A 24,314-nucleotide genomic window follows, 5' to 3' on the forward strand; every position below is an offset into this window, starting at 1 on the left:
ACTGTATGTGTTTGTGTGTAAGCATGTGAATTGTTTAGAAGTTTGGATTGCGTGTATGTGTCCAGAGAGACCACGTACTATCCTGGACCCAGAGAGGTACCTGCCCATGTGTCTGAAAGAGAAACTGCACTCAGGAGAGGTGCAGAAGACGGGACTGTCGGCCGGAGATGAAAACCGCATGGTTTCCTAGGCAGAATTTAAGGTCAATGGAGACTTTCAATGGAGATTCTCCATTGAGCATGATTTTCTACTCTAGCACTAGACTTAATCTTTGTCCGGGAAACTGGTCCCTTGAGTACATTCCTATAGTAGGATGAAGGCTAGCCTCGCGAGAATTTGGCATCTGGTTATGTACAGTGCATTGGGAAAGTATTCATACTCCTGGACTGTTTCCACATTTGATTAAAAATATAAAAAAATATCACATTACATAATATTCAGACCCGGGCTCCCAAGTGGCACAACGGTCTAAGGCACTGCATCTCAGTGCTAGAGGCATTACTACAGACCCTGGTTCAATTCCAGGCAGCGATTGGGGTCCCATAGGGCGGCGCACAGTTCAAAGGGGGTGACAATCTAGACCCAAACTGTTACAGACCTATATCCATCCTGCCCTGCCTTTCTAAATTATTTGAAAGCCAAGTTAAACAGATTACTGACCATTTAAAATCTCACCATACCTTCTCAGCTGTGCAATCCGGTTTCCGAGCTGGTCACGGGTGCACCTCAGCCAAGCTCAAGGTACTAAACGATATCATAACCGCCATCGATAAAAGACAGTACTGTGCCGCCGTCTTCATCGACCTGGCCAAGGCTTTCGACTCTGTCAATCACCATATTCTTATCGGCAGACTCAACAGCCTTGGTTTTTCAAATGACTGCCTCACCTGGTTCACCAACTACTTCTCAGATAGGATTCAGTGTGTCAAATTGGAGGGCCTGTTGTCCGGACCTCTGGCAGTCTCTATGGGGGTACCACAGGGTTCAATTCTCAGGACGACTCTTTTCTCTGTATATATCAACAATGTCGCTCTTGCTGCAGGTGATTCCCTGATCCACCTCTATGCAGACGACACCATTCTGTATACATCTGGTCCTTCTTTGGACACTGTGTTAACAAACCTCCAAACAAGCTTCAATGCAATACAACACTCCTTCCGTGGCCTCCAACTACTCTTAAACGCTAGTAAAACTAAATGCATGCTTTTCAACCGATCACTGCCCGCACCCGACCGGCCGGCTAGCATAAATTGCTAAATTGTAATTACTTCGCTACGATGGCCTATTTACTGCCTTACCTCCTCACGCCATTTGCACACACTGTATATAGACTTTTTCTATTGTGTTATTGACTGTATATTTGTTTATTCCATGTGTAACTCTGTTGTTGTTTGTGTCGCACTGCTTTGCTTTATCTTGGCCAGGTCGCAGTTGTAAATGAGAACGTGTTCTCAACTGGCCTACCTGGTTAAAGGTGAAAACAGTTGGCCCAGCGTCATCCAGGTTTGGCCATCATTGTAAATAAGAATTTGTTCCTAACTGACTTGCCTAGTTAAATAAAGGTTCAATAATAATTTTTTTAAATACTCTTTACTCAGCACTTTTGGCAGCGATTACAGTCTTGAGTACTCTTGGGTATGACACTACAAGCTTGGCAAACCTGTATTTGGCGAGTTTCTCCCATTCTTCTCTGCAGATCCTCTCAAGCTCTGTCAGGTTGGATAGGGAGCGTCGCTGCACAGCTATTTTCAGGTCTCTCCAGAGATGTTAGATCGGGTTCAAGTCTGGGCTCTGGCTGGGCCACAAGAATATTCAGACTTTTCTCAAAGCCACTCCTACATTGTCTCAGCTGTGTGCAACAGGTCATTGTCCTGTTGGAAGGTGAACCTTCGCCACAGTCTGAGGTCCTGAGTGTTCTGAAGCAGGTTTTCATCAAGGATCTCTCTGTACTTTGCTCCGTTCATGTTTGCTTTGATCCTGACTAGTCTCCCAGTCCATGCCGCTGAAAAACATCCCCACAGCATGATGCTGCCACCACGCTTCACCATAGGGATGGTGCCTCCAGACGTGACACTTGGCATTCAGGCCAAAGAGTTCTATCTTGATTTCATTAGACCAGAGAATCTTGTTTCTCATGGTCAGAGTCTTTTAGGTGCATTTTGGTAAACTCCAAGAGGGCTGTCAGTTCCTTTTACTGAGGAGTGGCTTGTGTCTGTCCACTCTACCATAAAGGCTGACCACCTTGTCAAAATGAACAATCAATCGGGGGAGAAGGGCCTTGGTCAGGGAGGTTACCAAAAACCAGATGGTCACTTTGACAGAGCTCCAAAGTTTCTCTGTGGAGATGGAAGAGCCTTCCAGAAGGACAACTATCTCTGCCGCACTCCAGCAATCAGGTCTTAATGGTAGAGTGGCCATACGGAAGCCACTCCTCTGTAAAAGGCACGACAGTTTGCCAAAAAGGCACTTAAAGACCCTCAGACCATGAGAAACAAGATTCTCTTGTCTGATGAAACCAAGTTTGAACTCATTGACCTGAATGCCAAGCCTCAACTCTGGAGGAAACCTGGCACCATCCCTATGGTGAAGCATGGTGTTGGCAGCATCATGCTGTCGGGATGTTTTTCAGAGGCAGGGCCTGGGAGACTAATCAGGATCAAAGCAAACATGAACGAAGCAACAGGACAGACCGAGATCCTTGATGAAATCCTGCTCAGGACCTCAGAATGGGGCAATGGTTCACATTCCAACAGGCCAACATCCCTACACACACAGCCAAGACAATGCAGGAGTGGCTTTGGGACAAGTCTCTTAAAGTCCCTGAGTGGCCCAGCCAGAGCCCAGACTTGAACCCGATCTAACATCTCTGGAGAGACCTGAAAATAGCTGTGCAGTGATGCTCCCCATCCAACTGGACAGAGCTTGAGAGGATTTGCAGAGAAGAATGGGAGAAACCCCCTAAATACAGGTGTGCCAAGCTTGTAGCATCACACCCAAAAAGACTTGAAGCTGTAATCGCTGCCAAAGGTGCTTCAACAAAGCACTGAGTAAAGCATCTGAATACTTGTGTAAATGTGATATCAGTTTGTTTTTACTTTGTCATTATGGGATATTGTGTGTAGATTGAGGGTGGGGGGGTACAAGTAATACATTTTAGAATAACGCTGTAATGTAACAAAATGTGGAAAAAGACAAGGTCTGAGTACTTTCTGAATGCACTGTACATGTTTAGAATGACTCATTGTATATCCTTTGAAAATTCAATACGTATCACCTCAAGCCTTGCTGTTACAAATAAAATAAACAGAATCGGTTTTGCAAATGCAAACTTTATTTTGGTTAGGGGAGAATGTTTGTGCAAGGCATAGTTTCTGAAGGATAGGCAAACTGGAATAACACAATTCTACAAAGTAGAGAAACATGAGCTTCCCCAACCACTGCCATTCATGTCACATTTCCACTTATGTGGAGCAGAAACTCACAAGCACAATTTAGTCATCACAGTCCCACATGCTGTTCTTACAACTGTCTAGAGGGCAGTAGACAACTTTTGTCACCACCTTAAAATAGCATGAGTCATTAAACTTAATTCAATCCAACCTGCCCAAAGAATGTTTGTGTCCAAAATGGCCCCCTATTTTCTAAATAGTACCCTAGGTCAAGTCATACACTATAGAGCGAATAGAGTGCCATTTTGTACACAGCCTGTATCTAGGCTTTGGGCCATGGTGGTGGGGAAAGCTTGGTGACTTTGGTCAGTGGTTCAGTAGCAATCATTCAGACTCCTAACAGTGTCTGGAAACATTGTGGCACGTGAGAACGGACTTCTGTCTAGTATCAGTAGTTACAGTTAGAAGCTTGGGCCCCCAACAATGGATAGAAGTGCACCACTGTGTAGTGTGCACAAGCACCTAGGCTATGCTTCACACCCTTTCTCGCTCTCGCAGACACACATTCCATATTAAGTCCAGTGGAGGTACTTCATATGAAATAGTAACTGTAAACCTGATTTTCTCAAGCTGTACAACATTATAAAACAGGTCAAATCAGCTAAAATGGAACAGGTACATTGCTTGGTTCACTGTAGCAACAGTTGGTCCATTTCCACTGCAAAGATTTACCATCTCACATTTCTAAAATCCATGACAACACAGTATAAATAGTAACCTTTATTCCACTAGTACAACCCATACATCATTACTATACACACACACACACACACACACACACAACCACACACACACACTATTGTGTGTTCAGACTTGAATTCATTAGCAGCTTCAAGGGCCAGGCACACAACAGTAGTAAGAGCCAAACAACAGAATCTAGCTACCGCCCTCAGGGAAGAAAGCTCAATCCATAAGATTAAAAGGTGCTACAAAGGGGACAAGTTCTATCAGGAAGCTTGGTGAATTGCAACAGCATTAGGCTACTTCCAAAACAAAATCTACCCTCTCCCGCAACCCATTTCCCCATAACATGGAGGAGACTCACTCTTGAGCCTTTTAGTTTCGGTTTTGGTCCACCAGCTTCGTAACAGCTGTAAAAACGATATATTTGTTATTGAAAATATATTTCACTGAGATTTAGATGGTACAATGATTCCCTACACTATTCAGTGCTTGTTTTCTCACATACAACTGAAATTGAGGGAACCGTGTGGAATTTTAGCAACCAGGATATTACGGAGTGATTTTTACATTGGCCGCTTGACCAGATTTCCACTAAATAACACAGCCAAAGTCAAAACAGCTTTCCCATTTCAACAACATGTTACTCTGGCGGGAGACGAATATCACAGCTAATTGGGCAGGTATGTAATACTATGAAACGATATCATTCCACTATTACTGCAGATATATTATGGCCATTTTATGAAATGACAATGCAAAATCATATATGTGTAGCACCTTTAAGGCTACATAAAATGATTTATGACCTTTCCATCTCTTACTGAATGCAGCTAATTGTGAGACGTCAGTTTGCATTGTTTTGTGTCTGATGATATGCTTTACCTATGGCACCTATGAGGAAAAACCTATGGCTTCAGAATGCAGTGATCAAGGAAATAAATTAGCTAAGATCTAAATTACTGAAGGCTATTTGTCACATAGAAACAACTAAAGAAACGTAGTCTGAAGACCATAGTTACAGCCCAGTGCCACACACACCTAGAAAACGCTGCTAAATATTATTCATACTTTTCATCCATTAAAAGGAGGATTTTTACATATCAATTTAAGTGTCCTTAAATAAAAACATATGCAGAAACAATTGCTAGTATCATAACTATTTGATTCTACACCATGCCGTTTGAGGAAATCCAGCATGGTGTATGTAGTAAGTCATACAACATTTAAGGTGTCGAGGGTAACTAATATAACATTTTAAGGCTTTTTTCAAGAGTTATCAGGGAGGAGGAATGTGGGGCCATCACAAGAGTAAGCCGTTACCCAAGCTAAACTGAGGAAAAATGCAGCATGCTAGACCCATAGAAATACAATTACTAGAATAACAGAAGTAAATCTATTTCTATGGCTAGACCCATCTACTAGCATGAGTTAACCTGCATTTAAAAGAACTGGACCTCAGTTCTTCTTTCTAGGTAGCACAGAGAAAATATACAATCAGGGTTAGGCTAGCAAGTGAAGGACAGACGTATCCTACGAAGCAAGCTAGATCTACTCAGGGTTTTCTAAAGCTAGCCAGATTCTGTTAGCATCACAATCCAGCTCTTATTCGTACTACGACAGTGGATATTGCTCAGCCGTAGGGTAGTAACTGCACATGTATGTCACACATGGCTGAAACATCAATCCATGGGCGAGTCAGTGCCACATTTTCATTTGTGGTGAAATCAAAAATAAAATCTCTTTCAAATACCACAGACTATGGAATGAAATTAGCTTTTAGAAGCACCATCTTTATTACATATTATTGATGCCAACTTGGTGTGGTTAATCAATGAAGAACCACAAGGACCTTTTCCCCCCACTCCTATCGATAATAAAATGTTAAGTTATTAAAAGTGCTACTGGGTGTGAAGTGTAAAATCCATTGTCATGACCAAATATGTCATGTGATATATTTTAACATTACTCTTTAAGACAAACAAAAATGTATTAAATATTTAAATCACTAATCTTCCTCAAATGAAAGGGATCATGACGCCATCTTTGCAAGAGGGTGGAAATCTAACTCTGTTGGTCCTCCACTCGTGGCTCAGTCATTTCATTCAGTGTAAGTGGAGTTAGCCTTCCCCAGAGCAGGTTAGTTCTGAAGGATTTGTTGCAAGAGATTTACCTGGCTAAAAGGTGAGCCACTTTCATATGACCGGTTATCCCGAGTTGAACTCAGTTGAGCAAAGTTACCTCTCTAACTCCACAAACCTGCTTCGTAGGATACCCCTCAGCTTACCAAAACCCCCACAGACAGGCAAAGATCCACAAGGAATTGTTTACAGTAGTGTATAATGGTGAAACAAAGTAGCAAATAACATTAACCCTCTGGTATGTTCAGTTGTACTTGCAAGTGATCAATTTGGTCTTTGCGCACACAGACAATCCCTTTCAAGATCAGGGGATTGATTCTACAGGGTTCACATTATTCTAAGACATTTAATGTTTTTCCAGAAGTGAGCTTTTGTTCCTTTTGTAAATGTTTAGCATAACATCTTGATTCTCCAAGTCTTCATACTGAAAACGTCACCGGTGAAATTCAAGTAGAGACAATTAAAGTAACAGCACACGGTAGGGATAAAATAAACAATTAAAAATGACTTCAAAAGCACTCCGTCTTAAGGCCTTACCATACACAAGAGGACAGGACACAATGGCTGTAGCATTACCTTACTGTATATCGGGAGAGATTGAAGTAAGAATATACTCTTAGACATTGACCTGATTCATATTAGCATACACAAATACCCCTTCAGCAAATTAGTCCCATTGGGGCATTAAAAAGCATGTATCCTCCATCATGTCTATATGGATTTTTTATAGATGCATAATTGTAAATGTAAACATAGGACAGGAAAGAACCCTATTTTCAGCCACTGTAAAAGGGAGTGGTTGGTTCCATGACAACCTGGGCATAACTGGCACTTATTATGTGGAAAGGAAGTAGCCCTACTATATTCTCTAACTAGTCCTAGATCACAATAGCGTATCCCAGAAAATACTACAATCAGCAGATGTCCATGTTGTGGTATGAGTAAGTATTCCTCATCACCAGAATAACAATATAAAACCTTTCATCTGGCACTAAGGTTTAACAGATACCATTTTAAAGGGCTGAGGACGCATTAAAAAAAAAACATTGAGAGCAGGAGCAACCGACTAGGGAAAACATTCAATTGATCACTTGCAAGATATCTACATGTTTACACCTGATTGTAACCTTAATCATTCACCAACCATAACACACGACTGGTGAGGTGAAGAGAGATAGATATCTATCTATAGCCTGGGTGGTGAGCATGGATATTTCTACTGTTACCTAGCTCTGGGCTCTGGGCTGGAGCTCTACCCATGGGGGGCCTGTGAATCTTCCCCATGGCGCCTGGGTTCTGCTGGAATGCCTGGAAATCCCCAGACAGGTAATCAGACACATTCTGCTGCATCAGCTTGGTCTGACCCAGGTCTGGGACCCCGGGTCTGGCTCCAGGTCGGTACTGTGATCCTGGTGTGCTGCAGTCTATGGAGGCCCCTTCCGGGCCCCCCTGGAAGGCCATGGGCAAATCCTGTGGGCCTAGACCGTCACTTTTGGCTGCTTGTAGGACGCTGTCCCATGGAACCTGCAAGTAGCGCCCGTTGGTGTAGCTTGGCATGGTGCTGCCCGCTGGGCCGGTGACGGGAGGAGAGGGGGTTGTCTTGTCTGATGGGTGTTTAATGGGGAAAGATTGTGGCTGCGGGGCCAGCAGCTTTTGGGGGTAATTGTGGGTCTTGGCAGGGAAGCCAGGCCCAGAGGGGGCTTCCCTCCTGGGGTTCTTGCAGGGTTGGGCTCCATCAGGCAGATGCTGCATGTGAGCCAGCTGGTGCTGGTTCCAGGAGCGCTGCTGTTGGATTTGCTGCTGTTGGAGCTGATGTTGCTGCTGTAACTGATGATGTTGTTGCTGCTGCTGGTGAACCTGTTGGAGCTGCTGTAACTGATGTGGATGCTGGTGAGCCTGCTGTAATTGCTGCTGCTGTAATTGCTGCTGCTGTAATTGCTGCTGCTGTAATTGCTGCTGCTGTAATTGCTGCTGATGTAATTGCTGCTGATGTAATTGCTGCTGCTGTAACTGCTGCTGCTGTAACTGCTGCTGCTGTAACTGCTGCTGCTGTAACTGCTGCTTCGTGTCAGTGTGGAAAGTAGGTGGCATCCGGTTCATGACAGCCATGTTGGGCTGTAGGCCATTAGCACCAGCAGGGCCCTGGGACCCTCCAGGGGCTTTCTCTGTGTGGCCCAGCAGGCACGAGGGAAGGAGGCCAAAGTTGTGGGGTGTGTTGACCCTGGAACTGGCATTGATGAGGAGGTTACGGCTGATGGGGCTGGGGTTGGCGATCTGGCCCTCGCACACCGAGGTGGCGCCTAGTCCAGCCCGAGCCTGGCAGAACTGGTTGATCTGGTGCACGATGCTGCTCAGGTCGGTGCCCGGCCGGTTGTGGTGCAGGCCGGCCGCCATGGACAGTGGGATGGTGGAGGTAGATACGGTTACGTTTGGTGGGGCGTCTGCATCTGGCAGCTTCCTGGGGCCATAGGGGGGGCCTGGCTGGGGTTGCAGGGCATTGGAAGCAGAGGGGGAGCCAGGGCCAGCACTGGAGGCCTGGGGGAGAGGCTGAGATGGGGGGAGGCCCTGGGAATGTTGCAGACTGGGTGGCTGGGCCTGGGCCACATCAGACAGGTGTCGCAGGCCCTGGGGGAGAGGCTGTGACTGGGGCAGGCAGTGGGGGTGCTGCAGGCCCTGGGAAAGTTGCAGACTAGGTGGAGGCTGGGCCTGGGCTACCTCAGGCAGGTGCCGGAGACCTTGAGCCCGAGCCTGCTGTAGTAAAGCTTGTTGGTGGGGAAGAGTCTGGTGCTGCAGAGTCGGAGGACGAAGAATATGCTGCTGTTGTTGCTGCTGCTGTTGTAAGGTTTGTGACCGAGTCTGATTTTGCTGCTGCTGCTGTTGTAAAGTCTGCGTGTGAGGCAAACTCTGCTGCCGCTGGACATTCTGCTGTACCGTTTGCAGCTGGGACAAGCTTTGTTGCAGCTGTAAAGTTTGAGGGTGGGCCATGTTCTGTTGCTGTAAAGTTTGAGGCATATTCGGTGGCTGTGAAGTCATGGGGTGAGGCATGTTGTGCTGCAGAGCATGGTGTGGATGGCCCTGTTTCTGTGCCAATGCCTGGGGCTGGGTTTGAGACATGCCCTGGAGGTTGGGGACAGGCTGGGGGAGGTTTAAAGTGCTCTGAGCAACGTAAGGCCCGCTGTGGAGGTTCATGGATGGTTTGGGAAGCAGATGGGCTCGGCTGCTGTCCGTGTCTGTGAGGACGCCTTTGCCAGGCGAAGTGCGGAGGACGGCCAGGAGGCCCGCTCTGGTGCTGCTGACCTGAGACGGGTAAGAACTCTGGCGCTGGCTGGAGCTGGATGTGTCCAACCCGTTCACAGTGCGGCGGATGTGCTTCCTCTGTGGTACTTTGACACTGTTGGGGAAGATCTTTATGGTCAGAGGATTGTTGGCGACTTTCTTAGCAAAGGCATCCAATTCTGCTGGGGTTGGATAATTGGCAGATTTCATCTTCTGTGTAGTATCCCCTAGGATGGGAACAAGGATAGAGGGAGGGAACAATACATTTTAGCCTAACCAAAGTTAATTAATTCAACTAATGACTGGAACAGATATACAACTAATTAAGTAGAAATATGAAGAGGAAACTGATTTCTCTGATATTATAGTACTCAATTATATCAAATAAAAACACTTACATTGCTGAAGTCCAGTGTTCATCTGCGTGTGGGAGAGAAATCGGGGGGTAGGTTAACCTGATGATGCTGGCAGACAGGCCAGCATGTCACACTTCCACTAATGCAACATGGGAAACGCTCTCCTCACCATGCTGAGAGAGACACACATATCAGCAGTCAAACACCACATTGACCATGTAAAATGACTCAGCCATGAGGCTATTTATTTACTGTACATTATGTGACCGTTCTAAAATGGCAGTCAGTAATCAGCCGGCATTTGCACCCCAGCCTTCAACAGCAAACACGCTGCCTGCAGCTAGACAGAGATAGCAGCGGGCTTAAGATGGAGACGCCTTTTCTCCTTTCTCAGGGCACAGCAGGACAGACTGCATGATGGCTACCGGCTAGAGAGCCTCCAGCTGCCTTCACCAATCTCCGTGTGTGCATCCCAAATTACACCCAATTCCCTATATAGTGTACTACTTTGACCAAGGCCCATAGGGTGGTGACGAGCAAGGCCCATAGGGTGGTGACGAGGAAGAGGAACTCCAAAGACCATTAGTGTCCGGAAGTAATTTAGCCATTCATTATAGTCATTGTGATCTGTAGAGCTGATATTTTCCTGTGCCAATTACCTCATGACGTTTCTGGATAGCTCATTATATTAATTTAATCAACAACTACAATAGTCAGTTGAAAAAAAGGATACGGTACGGTACTGTACATATCTGGCTGTGTTGTTAGAATCACAATTGAGGGTGCAGTATTTGAAAACTAGCATTCAGTTAGCCAGCTAGTTTAGCCAGGGAAAACGAGCTTGGGCCAACAGTAGTGTGCATGTGTACCAGCTGGGCGCACATGCACACTAGGCTAATTCAGGAAACAGATAGTAGTTTTTATGCCCTGATATAAGCAACCGGCTGCAAAAAGTTTGATTAAACAATTCAGACTGAAAATAATAAGTCAGATGACTTATATTTAAGGAGCAAGTCGATATACAATCTCAAAATCAGCTGTAACTGTCAACAGTAGAACAAAACTCAAAAGGATGTTTGAGTGAACCCTGAATACAGAAAATGAATGGTGAATTTCCTTCCGGACACAATAAACTCCTCACCACTCTATAGGGCTCTGGTCAAAAGAAGTACACTATATAGGGAATAGGGTACCATTTAGGTATGTGTGTCAATAGTTTACAATAATAAGCAATACAGAACAGCTTTGTGTGATGTATGTAATGGTGCCTTGTCACCCAGAACCCTTTTCAGTTCTGTAACTAAGCTAAATGTGACAGAATTCAGAAGTCCCAATGACTCAAGCATGATACGTCTTACACTGTAGCTGGTTAGTGTATCCAGCTGACCAGTTCTTGAAAATTATGGACATGTAGCTACTAGTTACAATAAATATATTCAGTCAGATGACTGGGTCTACCAGAAATGTTACTGCATCATTGCGTAAATATCAATAACACTAGTCATTCAACGTGGGTGTAGCCTAGGTAGGGCTTCTCTGATCTAGAATACCAGGACATGCATTTAACTAGCTCGCTAGTTATGAACAAAGACTTCTTAAATATTATCTAGCTGGTGTCATCTTTGAGCAGCATTGTCTAGTAGTCAATAGACCATTCAAAATGTAAATGAACACTAGCTAGCTACTTAGCTACTGTACTGACAATATTTGCGTGCCAAAAGTATATATTTTTTCAAATGTATAATATAACCCTGGAATTGTAGTTCTACATCTGTAACGTTACTTAACTAGCTACCTTCTCGTGTAACTGTAGCCTAAGTTAACCGGTTAATAAAGAAGCAAGCCAATGATGAATGCTAACAAGCTAGTGTTAAATACCTCGAGTCATAGCACCACAAAGCATTGAACACTTCTTTGTGCTGCTAGCGATCAGCTAGGCTAACTAGCTAACGTTAGCCAGCTACTGATGGCTACTGAAGTAACACTTTTGCTAAAGGAAACACCAAAAACAAATAATACGCTAAATACTTACTCCCCGCGAAGTCAAGAGAAAGGCATTTGCGAAAACGTCATTTTAGCGAGATGATCGAACATAACCAAAATATCTATGTTGTTAGCTCACCAATGCCTTATTTCTGGTATTTGCTTTCTGCAACAGCAACTTTGAGAACACATGCGCAGTGGGCACTCTGTGGGTTTTAGGACCTTTATTTACGCATATTTTAGGTGTGCATACTCAATGCCTGACTGATATTCCTTGATATTCCTGATGAGATGAAAGTCCTGAGATTCTTCCAGATGCATTAAAAACGAATTATGATAAGGATTGATTGAATGAGTGACAGGCTTTGGCTCAAATTAATAAAGTATCGCAAGACTAACTGGGGCGGTAACCGAAAAGCGTTGGGCCCTTAACCGAAAAATTGCTGTATCGAATCACCGAGATGACAAGGTCAAAATCTGTCGTTCTGCCCCTGAACAAGGCAGTTAACCAACTGTTCCCCGGTAGGCCGTCATTGTAAATCGGAATTTCTTAACTGACTTGCCTAGTTAAATAAAAATCGGGATTTACATGCCATGAATGTTGCAGCTGTCCACATCGATGGAAGATACTGAATTATTAGAAAAAGAGCACAAATATTTGTTGTAATTTTATTAGCATGACAGATGAAGACTGAAATATGGTAATATTGTGTGACATTCACAAATATCTAGTCCTGTTGAAAAATAAAAACATCTACATTGACTCAAAAAGATGGAGTGCATATTTGACACAACAGTAAAGTGATAATTATTTTCACAAAAAGTATCCAAAAAGTAAAAAAGTATCTTTAGTGGATTGTCAAAAAAATTAAAGCTTAGCCAGAACAATGCATTTGGTCATTAAGCCACAATGTAACTCAAAAATCCAAATGACAGCTGTTACACAACTGAAACCTTTTCACAGTATTGGCAAAATGACTTAGATTACAATGGCTGCAATGAAGTAGAGTCAAATCAACTTGAGGGCAGACAAAAATAAACATTACAGTAACAGTCCTTCACAAGTCGTTTTCATTTGACTAATTAAAACAAACATTATGATATGTCTGGGAGGGGGAAAGGACAAGGAAACATTTTTCCAATCCAAACATCATTTGAGCGATGATATTCTTTATAATTTGCTCAGTGCTTTTTTGTAATCTGTCCACTTACATGATAGCTGGGAGTTTTCCCATCTTGATTTTCCATTTCCATGATTATATATATATATAAATGACCAAGATCTGCCGTTTCCCTGTCCTTGTACAAAGGGCTACTCTCCACCTCGGTTAAGATTACAACGTAAATAGTGATACTAAACAACAAGCAGAAAGTTAGTCTTTTACCTCTACGATGACTAACCACAATACAACAAAAAGCCAATATAAATCAGAGATTGTGATTCAGTCTTGGAATGAGCTCAACAAACAGATCATAAACATGGAGGTCATGTGGAATGACAATAGTGTAACAGTACATATACCCATTTTCACAATTATAGATGATTAAAAGCAAGATAAATGACTAAATACATTGAACAGCATTGTCTAAACGGGAGTGATATCTTTCTCTGACAAGTGTATGATATACAGAGTTATCTTTAACAAAGATTACATTGTGGACAGAACCTGAAGAGCTGTCTTACATGGCTTAAAATGTACTTATATTACTATATAAAACTGCAACAAGTGTCTGTCAATGTTATAATCAAGTCACACTAATCAATTGAAACATGAAATTAAGAAATCAACAGAATGAACAAAATTACTTCTTAAAAACATATCACAGCTCATAATTTTTTTTAAATACCTATTCCTGTATAATAAAAATGATATGGATCAATGACTAGCGTTTGGCTATGAGTTACACCATTTTACTTCTTGGACTCAAAAACCCTTCAATATTTCACATACTGAACTTTCACCAGGACAAAGACTTCTCAATAAATTACACTACATCATTAGAATCCCACAAAGTACTTAATCTCTCCCTCAAACTTACTTCAAGTCAATTCAGTACTTCAACTTACTTCACGCCAATTCAGAAAGATGCATCATAGCCAAAGAAACAAAAGGACTGCCAATCAGGTTTCTGGGATGAGTATAAAAAGCCATTCATGTTGCTATAAATGAAAGTGTGTTTGAAATAATGTACTAAACAATGTTTACAACATAAAACTAAATGAAAACACATGATTTCTTAAAGAGTGGGAAGAATTCCCAGTTACCCAGAGTTTTGACTAAGTAGAAACCTAAATGAATTATTTGAGGATAGTAAGCAGTGAGCACCTTGTTTCATGTAGCACTTGATACAACTTGTCACCTGATTGTGAAAACCCATAACTAATCATAAAGGACACAAATTAAATCAGTTAAATTAAAAGTTATATACATTAGAGTACAGTAACTTCCATAATCTATAAAATAGTCACATGAGAGCAAGAAGAGATAATTACTGAGTAATAATGAAGTATATAATAGGCACGGTGAGTTACAACTTTGAAAGAAAATCATAGAGGTTGCTCTTCTTGACAGCTGTTCACTGACATGATATGGTAAGGTAGAGACTAGAGAGGTTTATGAGTAAAATCAAAAAGGCTCAGTTCATGCTAAATGATAACAATGTCATGCGATCTACTTATTGTAAAAAGCTTCATGATTCAAAAAGTAGTGAACTCAAAAGATACATAGAGTATATAAAGGAGCAGCGGTACATGCAGATATTCTGGTCCTGTAGAAATTAAGGCACCAGAGGCTTAAAAAAATCCACTTGTTCATATTTAATAATTAAATAATAATTTCAAGGGTATTGAAGGCAGTCTATGAGAGTGCATAAAACAGAGAGTAGAAGGGAAAGATTGTTTTCAGGCCTGAGCATCAGTCATCCTCTGCAGTAGTGGGATCTGTTGAATAGGGAACAAAAAAAATCAATTTAGGGTAGAAAGAGATATTGTATGCTAACGTTTCATTTCACTATTTCTGAAAAATTGCATGTAGGTTAGAACAATCCAGCAGCACCAATAGGATTCTGTAGGACATATAGGCTAATTCATAGAATTTGAATTATTAGAACAGACATTACCACTCTATACAAGTCAACGTTCCATGATGGGTGTAATTATATTTCTATGGACTCACTAATCTGTTTTACCTACCATTTTCACCATGCATGTCTGGTGAACAATACTATACTGACGCTAAGTGAAGTTCCACTTCCTGTCCAGCCCCTAATTACCTTTGATAGGTCAATTCCTGTGAGGGCGTTGACAGACACAGGAAGTTCAGCCAGGAGGCGGTTCACTTCCCCCGTCACATGGTTTCCCTCCCCGCTCAGGATTACTATCTCATTGGTCCTGGCCAGCGGCGCCGCCACCTTGGCTGCAATCTAGGAAGATTCGGGAACATTGAGATGTTTTTATTGTGCTCACATCACAAGACACATTTATGGTATATAATGGCATATTACATCAACAAATCATCTGACTTCTGAGTCACTTTAAGATGGTGTAATCTGACACTTATACGTGCAGGCTACCACCTCTTAACACTGGCTGACAAAGATACTGTAGATAACTACTGGCTGATGACTGATACTACTGTACTTTGTCCAGTCAGAAATAAAAAGTCAAACACCGGCATTATTACGGTTCCTAGATTATAACTGTTTATTACTGCTTTATTAGTATCAATGTTACTAGGTTTATCTGGGGGCATGTTAATGAGTGTGTATACTGTACATCTACACATTACTACCTCAATATGAATACATCTGTATGAAGGGTCTCGTCAAGGCAGTAGTGATTTAATTTGATCAAATCTAAACCATTCGAATGCACGCATGAATACACTGCATTTAAAACAACCAATTAATTCCATAGTCTGTTACCTTGGGCAGGGCCTCCAGGACAAGAGCAGTCTTGGCTGCCTCTCCATACTGCTGGTAAGCCTCAGCCTTCAGTCTCATCTTCTCAGCCTCAGCCTTCCCTATAGCCTCAATGGAGCCAGCCTCTGCCTCGCCTATTCTCCGGATCTTCTCTGCCTCTGCCTGGGCCGTCAGAACCTTCTTCATCCTGAAAGACACAACACACTTGTATCAGAACAACTGGGAAACTAGATTGTTTTCCAAAAGAGACAAAAAAGTATCCGCTAGTTTCCAAAGGAAACAATTGAATTCATATGCTATTATTGTGTTATTACCATTTTAACTGCTCACTTGTTAAAAAAACCTTTTTTTTCACAGTTAAATGAAGTGCTACCAATCTATATGTGTAGAAAATGTTTTTGTGATAGAAGACAATGCACATAAAGTTGAGTGGAATCACTAGTGAACGAGAGTTTGTATGTTACAGCTAGGTAAGCGTATAACGGTACTGTGGATATGCTCTGTTATGATATAAAAGCTGTTCCCACTTCTGTCCCTCAGCCAGCTGTTGCATCTTGTATGCCTCTGCCTCGGCAGGCCTCTTCACCATGGCGATGAGCTCCTTCTCTGTGCGGAAAATCTCCTTCTCCTCAATGGTGATCTGCTTCTTCCTCTGAACCACCTCAATCTCCATCTCCTCCAGCCTGATCTTCTGCTGTTCTTTAGCTGCCTGCAGCTCATAGGCCAGCTGGGCTTCCGCTTTCTGGAGACATAGGGACAGAGAGAGACATGACCAAGACGTCCATGTTGAAGCACACAGACAGAGAGACAGGATCATGACATGGCCGTCTATGTTGATAGAGGAGTTTTTAATGTTGAGGTTGGCTGGAGGGAGCGTTTGGCTGCTTATGGCTATATTTAATGTTAATTCCGGGCTCTCTGATCGCGTAAAATGTCGCATTTACTAAATTACTAACGCCTACTGATAATTTAGACTCAGATGGACCAACATCATAGAATAATTTAGTAGACTGGAATTTTTATCGCACTGTACTCATTTAACTGACATTCAAAAGTGGAGTATGGAGTTCATGCAGACCTTGGTGTTGACTTCTTGGTTGAAAGCAGCCTTCTGCAGTTCAAGTTCTCGTTTGGAGTCTGCCATCTTTGTGTCAGCCAGGAACTTGACATCCATCATCTCCTTCTTGCACTCTGCTTCCTGGTGAGAGAGAGTGAGACAACAAGAGAGAGAAAGAGACAATGAGAGACAATGAGAGAGAGAGAGATTTGAATGTACATGAGAGAGAGAGGGCGAAAGGATGAGGAGAGAGAAACAGAGTGGAAGTGTATGAGGAGAGGAAAAGGGGAAATTAATAAAATGAGCTTACAAACCTTTCGAATGAAATGTATGTACATTAATAAAGACAAACATAACCCTAGAAATAATTGCCCCTCTGGAATTATTACATTTATTGAATTGAATCTTACTCTTATCCCAGCATCCCTTTCTGCCTCTGCCACACCGATGTCTGCATCCCTCTGGACTGCTGCTGTCTGAGTCTTCCCCAGTGAGCTCAGGTAGTCCACTTTATCATAGACATCCTACAACACACACACACACACAGTAGCTCAGATTACCATACACTACCAGAGATACTTGAGGGAACAAAAATGTAAATAAAATGTCCAACATCAACACGTAATAACATCTAATTGATTGTCGCACTTGCAGTAAAGAGCTTGTCATGACGTGGCCCTTTCTGGGTGTAGATTATGGCTTCTACCCTCTCGAATACTCTCTCCTAACCCAGGTTTATCACCTCCGGTCATAAATACCGGGTAGAAACTACCATTGAGGGAGAGTGACTCCCAGAACAGAGACTTGGCCAAACTCCTAATCCCCAAAATTAGAGAATTAAACCATATTGCTACTTTTGAGAATAATCCGTGGACACTTAAAGGAGTTATGACGAGTGTGTTTCATTTGATGATCTCATGAAGAACAGGAAACACACATAACGGTATCTCTTAAAGTGTACATTTCCCAGCTGCCAGGTTAACATCTAAAGATGAACTAGTCAGTAGCCACACCCCCATGAGCCTAGACATCACATTACGCGCCATGGACCGCCCTTTTCTACTGTTACGTATAAAACCAACTCCTGATGAAATTCACATCAGACTAAGCAAACCCCAGCGTGAGCTAAGGTTGCAAATGGCTGAATCTCTAAGACCAAAACATGTCTTAGAGATGCTGGTGTGTGAAGTGGTTTAAACTACAACTCTACCAAAGGACAGGACTATACCACATGGAGCATTGGCTACATGGCTGGGAATGGTTAAACTCTGAGACTATCGATCCCTACAGAATAAGAGCAAATCTTAGATGTATAATTACTAGTCCGCAGCTAAAAATGATGTAAACCTAGAACGAGAATACCAACAACCGCCGAAACATCTACTCTATGAGAACATTCCCGAATGGTACTCTTTAGTATCCATTCTAACAACCACAAAATACTTTAATCTTCAGGGAAACGCAACCAGAGAGACTCTGATGAACTCTCCAGCAGACGGACCGGATTCCAACAGAGAAGACAACAACGACATACGGGCGTAAATATATACTTGCAATTATTCTCGAATGAGCAGCCGTTCATGTGCAAGAATTAGCATTTCAATTCATATAAATATATACTGTGTAATTAATCTATTTTGTCTTTCCTGCTCTCAGTCTCACCCTTCCCTTTTGTCTACCAAACTGTCATATCGGCTTTACCCACTAGGGACTTTCCTATCATTGTTGGTAAACAATATCTACTGTTTGTTATGTATTTCTGTGATTTGATTAGTTAGTAAATAATTAATGCCAATTTGTATATCGCTGATTCATAATTTATGCTAGTGTTCGTGACGATAACCAAGAATTTTACGACGTTCAGATGAGACTGATATAATGTAAAGAATAATTCATGATTGATTGCTATTGATATAAAAGATCTTCAGATCTTTAAGAGTGGATTCGGGAGATAGCCGCTCTATATAAACTAATGCTTCAGTGGTGCTCCAACTTCCTAGTTAATTAAGTTTACATGATTAGTTTAATCACATAATAATAATTAAACATAGGGAATTGATTTGAAAATAGCATGTAATCCCATTTAACCATACTAGAGACAGGACAAGCTGATAATAAAAAGTGGATCTCATTGACGGGGACTGTGACAGTCTAGGCTAACTCACAGCTATTAGAACTACTAATAATCCATTACTCAATCCTAATCAACAACGGTGAAGACTAGTTAAGTGGAGTCGCCTCCCAATCAACAGGTTTACATCATCCATTAAATGCCATAGGATAAAACACACCAATAAAACAAAAACATTCAAATAAAAACGTGTGTTTAACTGCATTTACCCTCCACACTTCATGGCACCACCAATTGACTCACCTTGATAGTGAAGCTGAGGATCTCAATGCCCATCCTGCCCACGTCAGGTGCTGCCACCTCCCGCACCAGCTGGGCAAACTTGTCCCTGTCCTGGTAGATTTGCTCCACTGTCAGTGTACCTGGGGAGAGGGAAGAGCAGAAGAGCCTGTCAGTCTCTACAACACTGGATATAGACCTACTTCACTTAATTAAGGCTATCCCACATGGTAGTCAAATAATCACTGAAATTCATGGGTATTTACAAAGATAAAATGCATTGATAAAAACACATAGATCTCTAAAGTCATCATCATCATAAAGTAAAACATGAAAATCTCATAATACAGAACATATAACGTTTACTTTTCAATAGTGCAGTCTATATTCTCAGATTTCAGTTTTGTGGTTTTAGAAGTTACCCTTTCACACATTCAGGCTCTCATTACATTGACTGTCATTTCTACTTTTTTCTAAATTATTTTAATTTAGACAGGCTATATTTAGTACAAAGCTTGAACAAACTGTTTGAAAAGCTACCCACCTGCAATTCTTTGTTGTTGAAAAAAAACTACCCAACAGCAAAACCCATGTGTATGTGTGACGCTGAGGTTTAGCCACTGATTTACATCAACTAACAGAGAACAAAGCTGACAACAACCAACTGAAATCAACAGAAGACCATAATATAAAAAAATATATATTTTCCTTTGGAGAGATTCTCCTCACCTAGAATTGAGCGTAAATGTCCCTCCAAGGTTTGCAAAACCACTCCTTTGATTTCAGGGACGGATTTGCCCAAAAACTGCTCGCAAGCAATTGCCAAAAGATCATGATCTGTCATCACTTTGATCTGGAGAAGAGATGAAGGAGAGATTCATAAAGACAGACTGTGGCCTGGTTGCATATGCAAATATGATATCACTGTGATTTAAAAACTTGATCTACGGCTGTAAGTTAGTTTACACAAAGAGCTCGCTACAGCTGCAGTTTGTAATTAAAAGATATTAAAATCAATAACAATTCAAATTACAAATAGGTAAGACATTTTCCAATTCAATGGTGTCGGTTTCATACAACTGATGAAATATATATTTTTTTACCTGTGCCACCCCAGTGACAGTGATGGCGACCCCCTCTGCAGTCTCAACATCCTCACACTTGGGTTGGAGTGTCATAATCTCCAGTGTAATCCTATATGAGGGAAAAAAAGTATTTTACAATAACGACACGTTCTCTCCCCACTGTTTCGGAAAAAACTAAGGGATGTGGCTGTAGAAATGCAACCACTCAAATACATAGACAGAGCTATGAATACAAGGAGTGACCATCCATGATTTCAAAATGATAGTTTTAACCATCTTGTGAGGCTATAGTATACAGTGTTTGTTTACATTCGCTTTGTTTACAAACATAGTAAAACAAGCTTATATTTTGCGTTCTAATGGAGTACGACAGTTGAACTAAGCTCATGCGGCCTTTATAAGTTAAATTATTCAAGAATCAATGGTTTCATATCATTAACCAAAAATGGATATAGCAACTGCAGATTGTCCCTTTAACAGCACAATAACAGAGGGAGAGGAGAAAAACACTCTGCATCAGTATTATGTGACAATGTCACTGACAACACATCAGGAGCAGAAGTAATGGAATAATTTGGAGGCTCAGCTGAAATATTGTTATCTTATTTCATCATTGAATAAATATCATTGGGAAGTCACATGAGGAGTTTCACAATGGCAACATTTCAGTGATGGAATATTTCTGTAGTGGAATGTTTATCGTTTCTGGAGATTTACTACTTCTATTGCCACCACTTCCTTGACACGCCCCAAACGACTAGTTACTGGCTATTGAGCAAAAATACCCTGAAGAAACCCTAAACAAAACATTGCATGCTTTCATGTAAACCCAGGGGAGAATGCCTTACAGTCAGTTAATAAACAGAGGACAGCACCTAACCTACTGTGAAAAAGGGTAAGAATGGGGCCAAGTGACACACGGGGAAAAAAGGCAGAATAGTGAATGTGTACTGTAGTTTAAGGTGGGGCCAAGTGTCCTTTGTCATGTTTCCATTTGAAACATCCAGAATTCATTAACACAATGTAGGTCAGTCAGGAAAGTGTGGCAAAGAATAAAATAATAGTCTTCCACGCACACACCTCCTGGCTGATTCTTAGTCCGCAGATGATTGGTGCGTTTACTGAATTATAGGCTATCATTGTGGAAATCTACGATAGCTGAAACATAACATAACATGGCATCGTCAACGACAGTCTCACCTTTGAATGTCAGTGATGAGCCACCAGGCCCAGGCCCAGCCCCCCACCATGTAGGTCTTCTCATCTGAGCCACAACAGGCACCTGAGAAATGAAACAGACAAGGCGTGAGTGAGCAGTGGCACAAGTGGCACAAGATTTCCATCAGGTAATGACTATCATTCATCAGCACTGGGGGAGACTAGTTGCCACATTGCATTAGCAAGGCTCGCATCCCAGTTCAGCAACATTAAAGTGACTGTGTTTCCAGAATTCAAATCAAATTGTATTTGTCACATGCTCTGAATAAAACAGGTGTAGACCTTACCGTGAAATGCTTACTTACAAGCCCTCAACCAACAATGCAGTTCAAGAAATATCCTGCTAAGCATTCAAAATGTACTTTTGGTTGTCAGGGAAAATGTATGGAGTAAAAAGTACAATATTTTCTTTAGGAATGTAGTGAAGTAAAAGTTGTCAAAAATATAAATAGTAATGTACAGATACCCCCCAAAACGACTTAAGTAGTACTTTAATGTATGTTTACCTAAGTACTTTACACCACTGCTATCTTCACAGGTAGACTAGCCCTGGCAGCTAAATCAATCAAATAATCAATCTATCGATTCACAAATGCGATCCAGTTCTAGAAACAAATACCTTTACTTTGATATCACATCTACATTTCACAAATGCAAAATACACACTTAATGTACACTGTTTTAACCGGCTTTACCATAGTTGCAGCCGACAATATTTTTCAATGACAATATGTTTCTGGCGACCTTCTTCGGTTACACACAGGTGTTCGGAGCACGCAAGTTAGTTAATTAGTACAGGTTGTCCCTCTGTCTTCCGTAAACAGTTAACACGTGTTTTAACATAGAGATATGACTGTGTGGGAACAATAACCCTATAAAAAAAAGGTGTGTATCAACTTAACATTTTCCTTTTTCAAAATAGTTTCTTTGATGAAAGATCAAGTCCTTATACTTCTAAAATCCTACCACAATCAAAGCGTGTTAATGTTCAGACAGAGTTGCTTTCAACAAAACTCCCCACAGAAGACACCTTCCTCCAGTGACTCTTATGTGTAATGTAATAGAACTGAGAGACATGATCAAGGATTAGTAACAACCTAGCTAACTACGTTAGTGAAGTGTTAGTGAAGCAATATGACTTGTTATGTTGTTTATCCGTTAAGTAAACTCACCCCATTCCGTACAAATGTGCGCAAACGCAACATTCAAACGAGGCTACAAAGAAAACGAATGGGACTGTAGAGACTGTGTTGACTTCAAAATCTGGGGTGTGAACTGTTTCTATTCAAGCGTTGATCGACATGGTAATGTAACGGACCCTCCGTTACATCGTGACGTGTCATGTCGTAACGTACAGCACGCATAAAACAACTATTTCTGTCTTACAATCTCTCTCCACCAGGTGTAGCACTTCTTAGAAACAAGAAATGGACAGTGGCGGGGGTAAGGGGGATACCTCATCATTTTTTGCTTCATCATTCTCAAAGCCGCTGTTTACTTCTAAGATCACTTAAAAACCCGATTCAAATTCGACACAAACCTTCAAATAGGTATGTAATGACACATTATATAAACTCTTTATAGTGTTTTATTTACATTTGAGGTGAAAAGTTGGACGAATCGAGTGAAAAAAAAAAACAATTTTCCCACATGTAACGGATGTTAGCGGTGCGCGCTAAATAGCGTTTCAATCGGTGACGTCACTTGCTCTGAGACCTAGTGGTTCCCCTTGCTCTGCAAGAGCTGCGGCTTTTGTGGAGCGTTCGCGCCCGTGTATAGGCGAGGGGACGGTCTAAAGTTATACTGTTACACACACATCTCTCCTTCTGCATTAGTTTCTCTTCCCCCACCCACCATTTTTAAAAAGACCCGACGGGGCTCATTGCTTGCTTGAATTATGCAGAAACGGACAGCGTTTAGGTAATGTAATTGATTCTGTTGGAAAGGGGATAAATTGTGCTTTACAATGGTATTGACATTACAGTTGATCTGGAAGTATTACGTTTTTGGGGCGCTAAAATAAGGGCAATTGTACGGACCAAGGCGATGTACGAGTTTACGTTATACAATCAATCACATTTATTTATAAAGCCCTTCTTGCATCAGCGGATGTCAAAGTGCTGTACAGAAACCGAGCCTAAAACTCCAAACAGCAAGCAATGCAGGCGTAGAAGCACTATACATTAACTGAACCGTTGGTAAACGAATAGGTTAAAATAACCGTATATTAACAATTAAGCTTGTATGATAGAAAGCGATCTACGTTAGCTTCCTAGCTACAGTAGCATGGCAGGAAGGGGGGACACCTACCAGAGACAACCACGGCTTCATTTGGTCCAACTGTAAGGCAGCTACCCATCTTCGTCTGGCGATATAATCTCTCAAATATACGTGAAACCCTTCTGTATTGTAATATATATTGGTTGTGTGGTTAAATGTCTCTCAATTCGATTAAAAACAGTAAACATTCACAGCGTCTTTGCCACCTTCCTATTAAATCTCCTGCAAGCCCCCGCCCCAAATCAAGACGGTGACGTAGCCTAGCTAGAAGCTAACGTTTGTCAACACGACATGCCCTGCCCACTTCATGGGGCTCTCTCCCTTCGCATGCAGTGTACTAGTAGCCACTAGGTAGTAGCAGTTTCTATTGATAGAGAAGGAAATATACTCTCTTACAGAAAGTTCTTAGAAACATATAACTTCACAATACATGATAAAGAATGTAATTCTATATGCAAAGCAATACCTTCAGGACCTACTCAATTAATTTAATATCATTTGTGTTTTGTGTTTTGGA

At 41.7% G+C, this 24,314-nt stretch overlaps 2 protein-coding genes across 3 annotated transcripts; both read right to left on the reverse strand.

The window, feature by feature from the left end:
• Positions 1–3,309: 3,309 nt before the first annotated feature.
• Positions 3,310–12,421, reverse strand: LOC109875550 (protein FAM222B-like). Of its 2 annotated transcripts, none has more exons than XM_020467893.2 (3): positions 12,026–12,421; positions 9,946–10,076; positions 3,310–9,774 (listed from the first exon to the last, which is right to left on the reverse strand). In XM_020467893.2, the coding sequence occupies exons 2-3, from the start codon at positions 9,965–9,967 to the stop codon at positions 7,454–7,456; spliced, it is 2,343 nt and encodes a 780-aa protein (XP_020323482.2). In that variant the 5' UTR covers positions 9,968–10,076; positions 12,026–12,421; the 3' UTR covers positions 3,310–7,453. The 2 variants fall into 2 exon arrangements, with proteins under 2 accessions (XP_020323482.2, XP_031651618.1); XM_031795758.1 differs by having other exon boundaries at positions 11,936–12,065.
• A 120-nt stretch (positions 12,422–12,541) lies between these two features.
• On the reverse strand, positions 12,542–24,049 carry LOC109875559 (flotillin-2-like). The gene is made up of 11 exons (XM_020467904.2): positions 23,828–24,049; positions 21,500–21,581; positions 20,318–20,408; positions 19,944–20,067; positions 19,239–19,357; positions 17,275–17,388; positions 16,886–17,005; positions 16,335–16,549; positions 15,811–15,994; positions 15,160–15,309; positions 12,542–14,827 (listed from the first exon to the last, which is right to left on the reverse strand). The coding sequence occupies exons 1-11, from the start codon at positions 23,874–23,876 to the stop codon at positions 14,789–14,791; spliced, it is 1,287 nt and encodes a 428-aa protein (XP_020323493.1). The 5' UTR covers positions 23,877–24,049; the 3' UTR covers positions 12,542–14,788.
• Positions 24,050–24,314: the final 265 nt, after the last annotated feature.

This window comes from Oncorhynchus kisutch, linkage group LG18 (genome assembly GCF_002021735.2).
Source record: "Oncorhynchus kisutch isolate 150728-3 linkage group LG18, Okis_V2, whole genome shotgun sequence".
NCBI lineage: Eukaryota > Metazoa > Chordata > Actinopteri > Salmoniformes > Salmonidae > Oncorhynchus > Oncorhynchus kisutch.

Coding starts and splice junctions, on each gene's coding strand:
- LOC109875559 (XM_020467904.2), bottom strand. CDS start 23,876: ATGGGTAGCTGCCTTACAGTTGGACCAAATGAAGCCGTGGTTGTCTCT. Junction 19,358..19,943: donor ACATTTACGCTCAATTCTAG/GTGAGGAGAATC, acceptor CCCTCTCCCCAG/GTACACTGACAGTGGAGCAA. Junction 15,995..16,334: donor CAGCTGGCTGAGGGACAGAA/GTGGGAACAGCT, acceptor TGTGTCTTTCAG/GATGAAGAAGGTTCTGACGG.
- LOC109875550 (XM_020467893.2), bottom strand. CDS start 9,967: ATGAACACTGGACTTCAGCAAT. Junction 9,775..9,945: donor GAACACTGGACTTCAGCAAT/GTAAGTGTTTTT, acceptor TTCCCATCCTAG/GGGATACTACACAGAAGATG.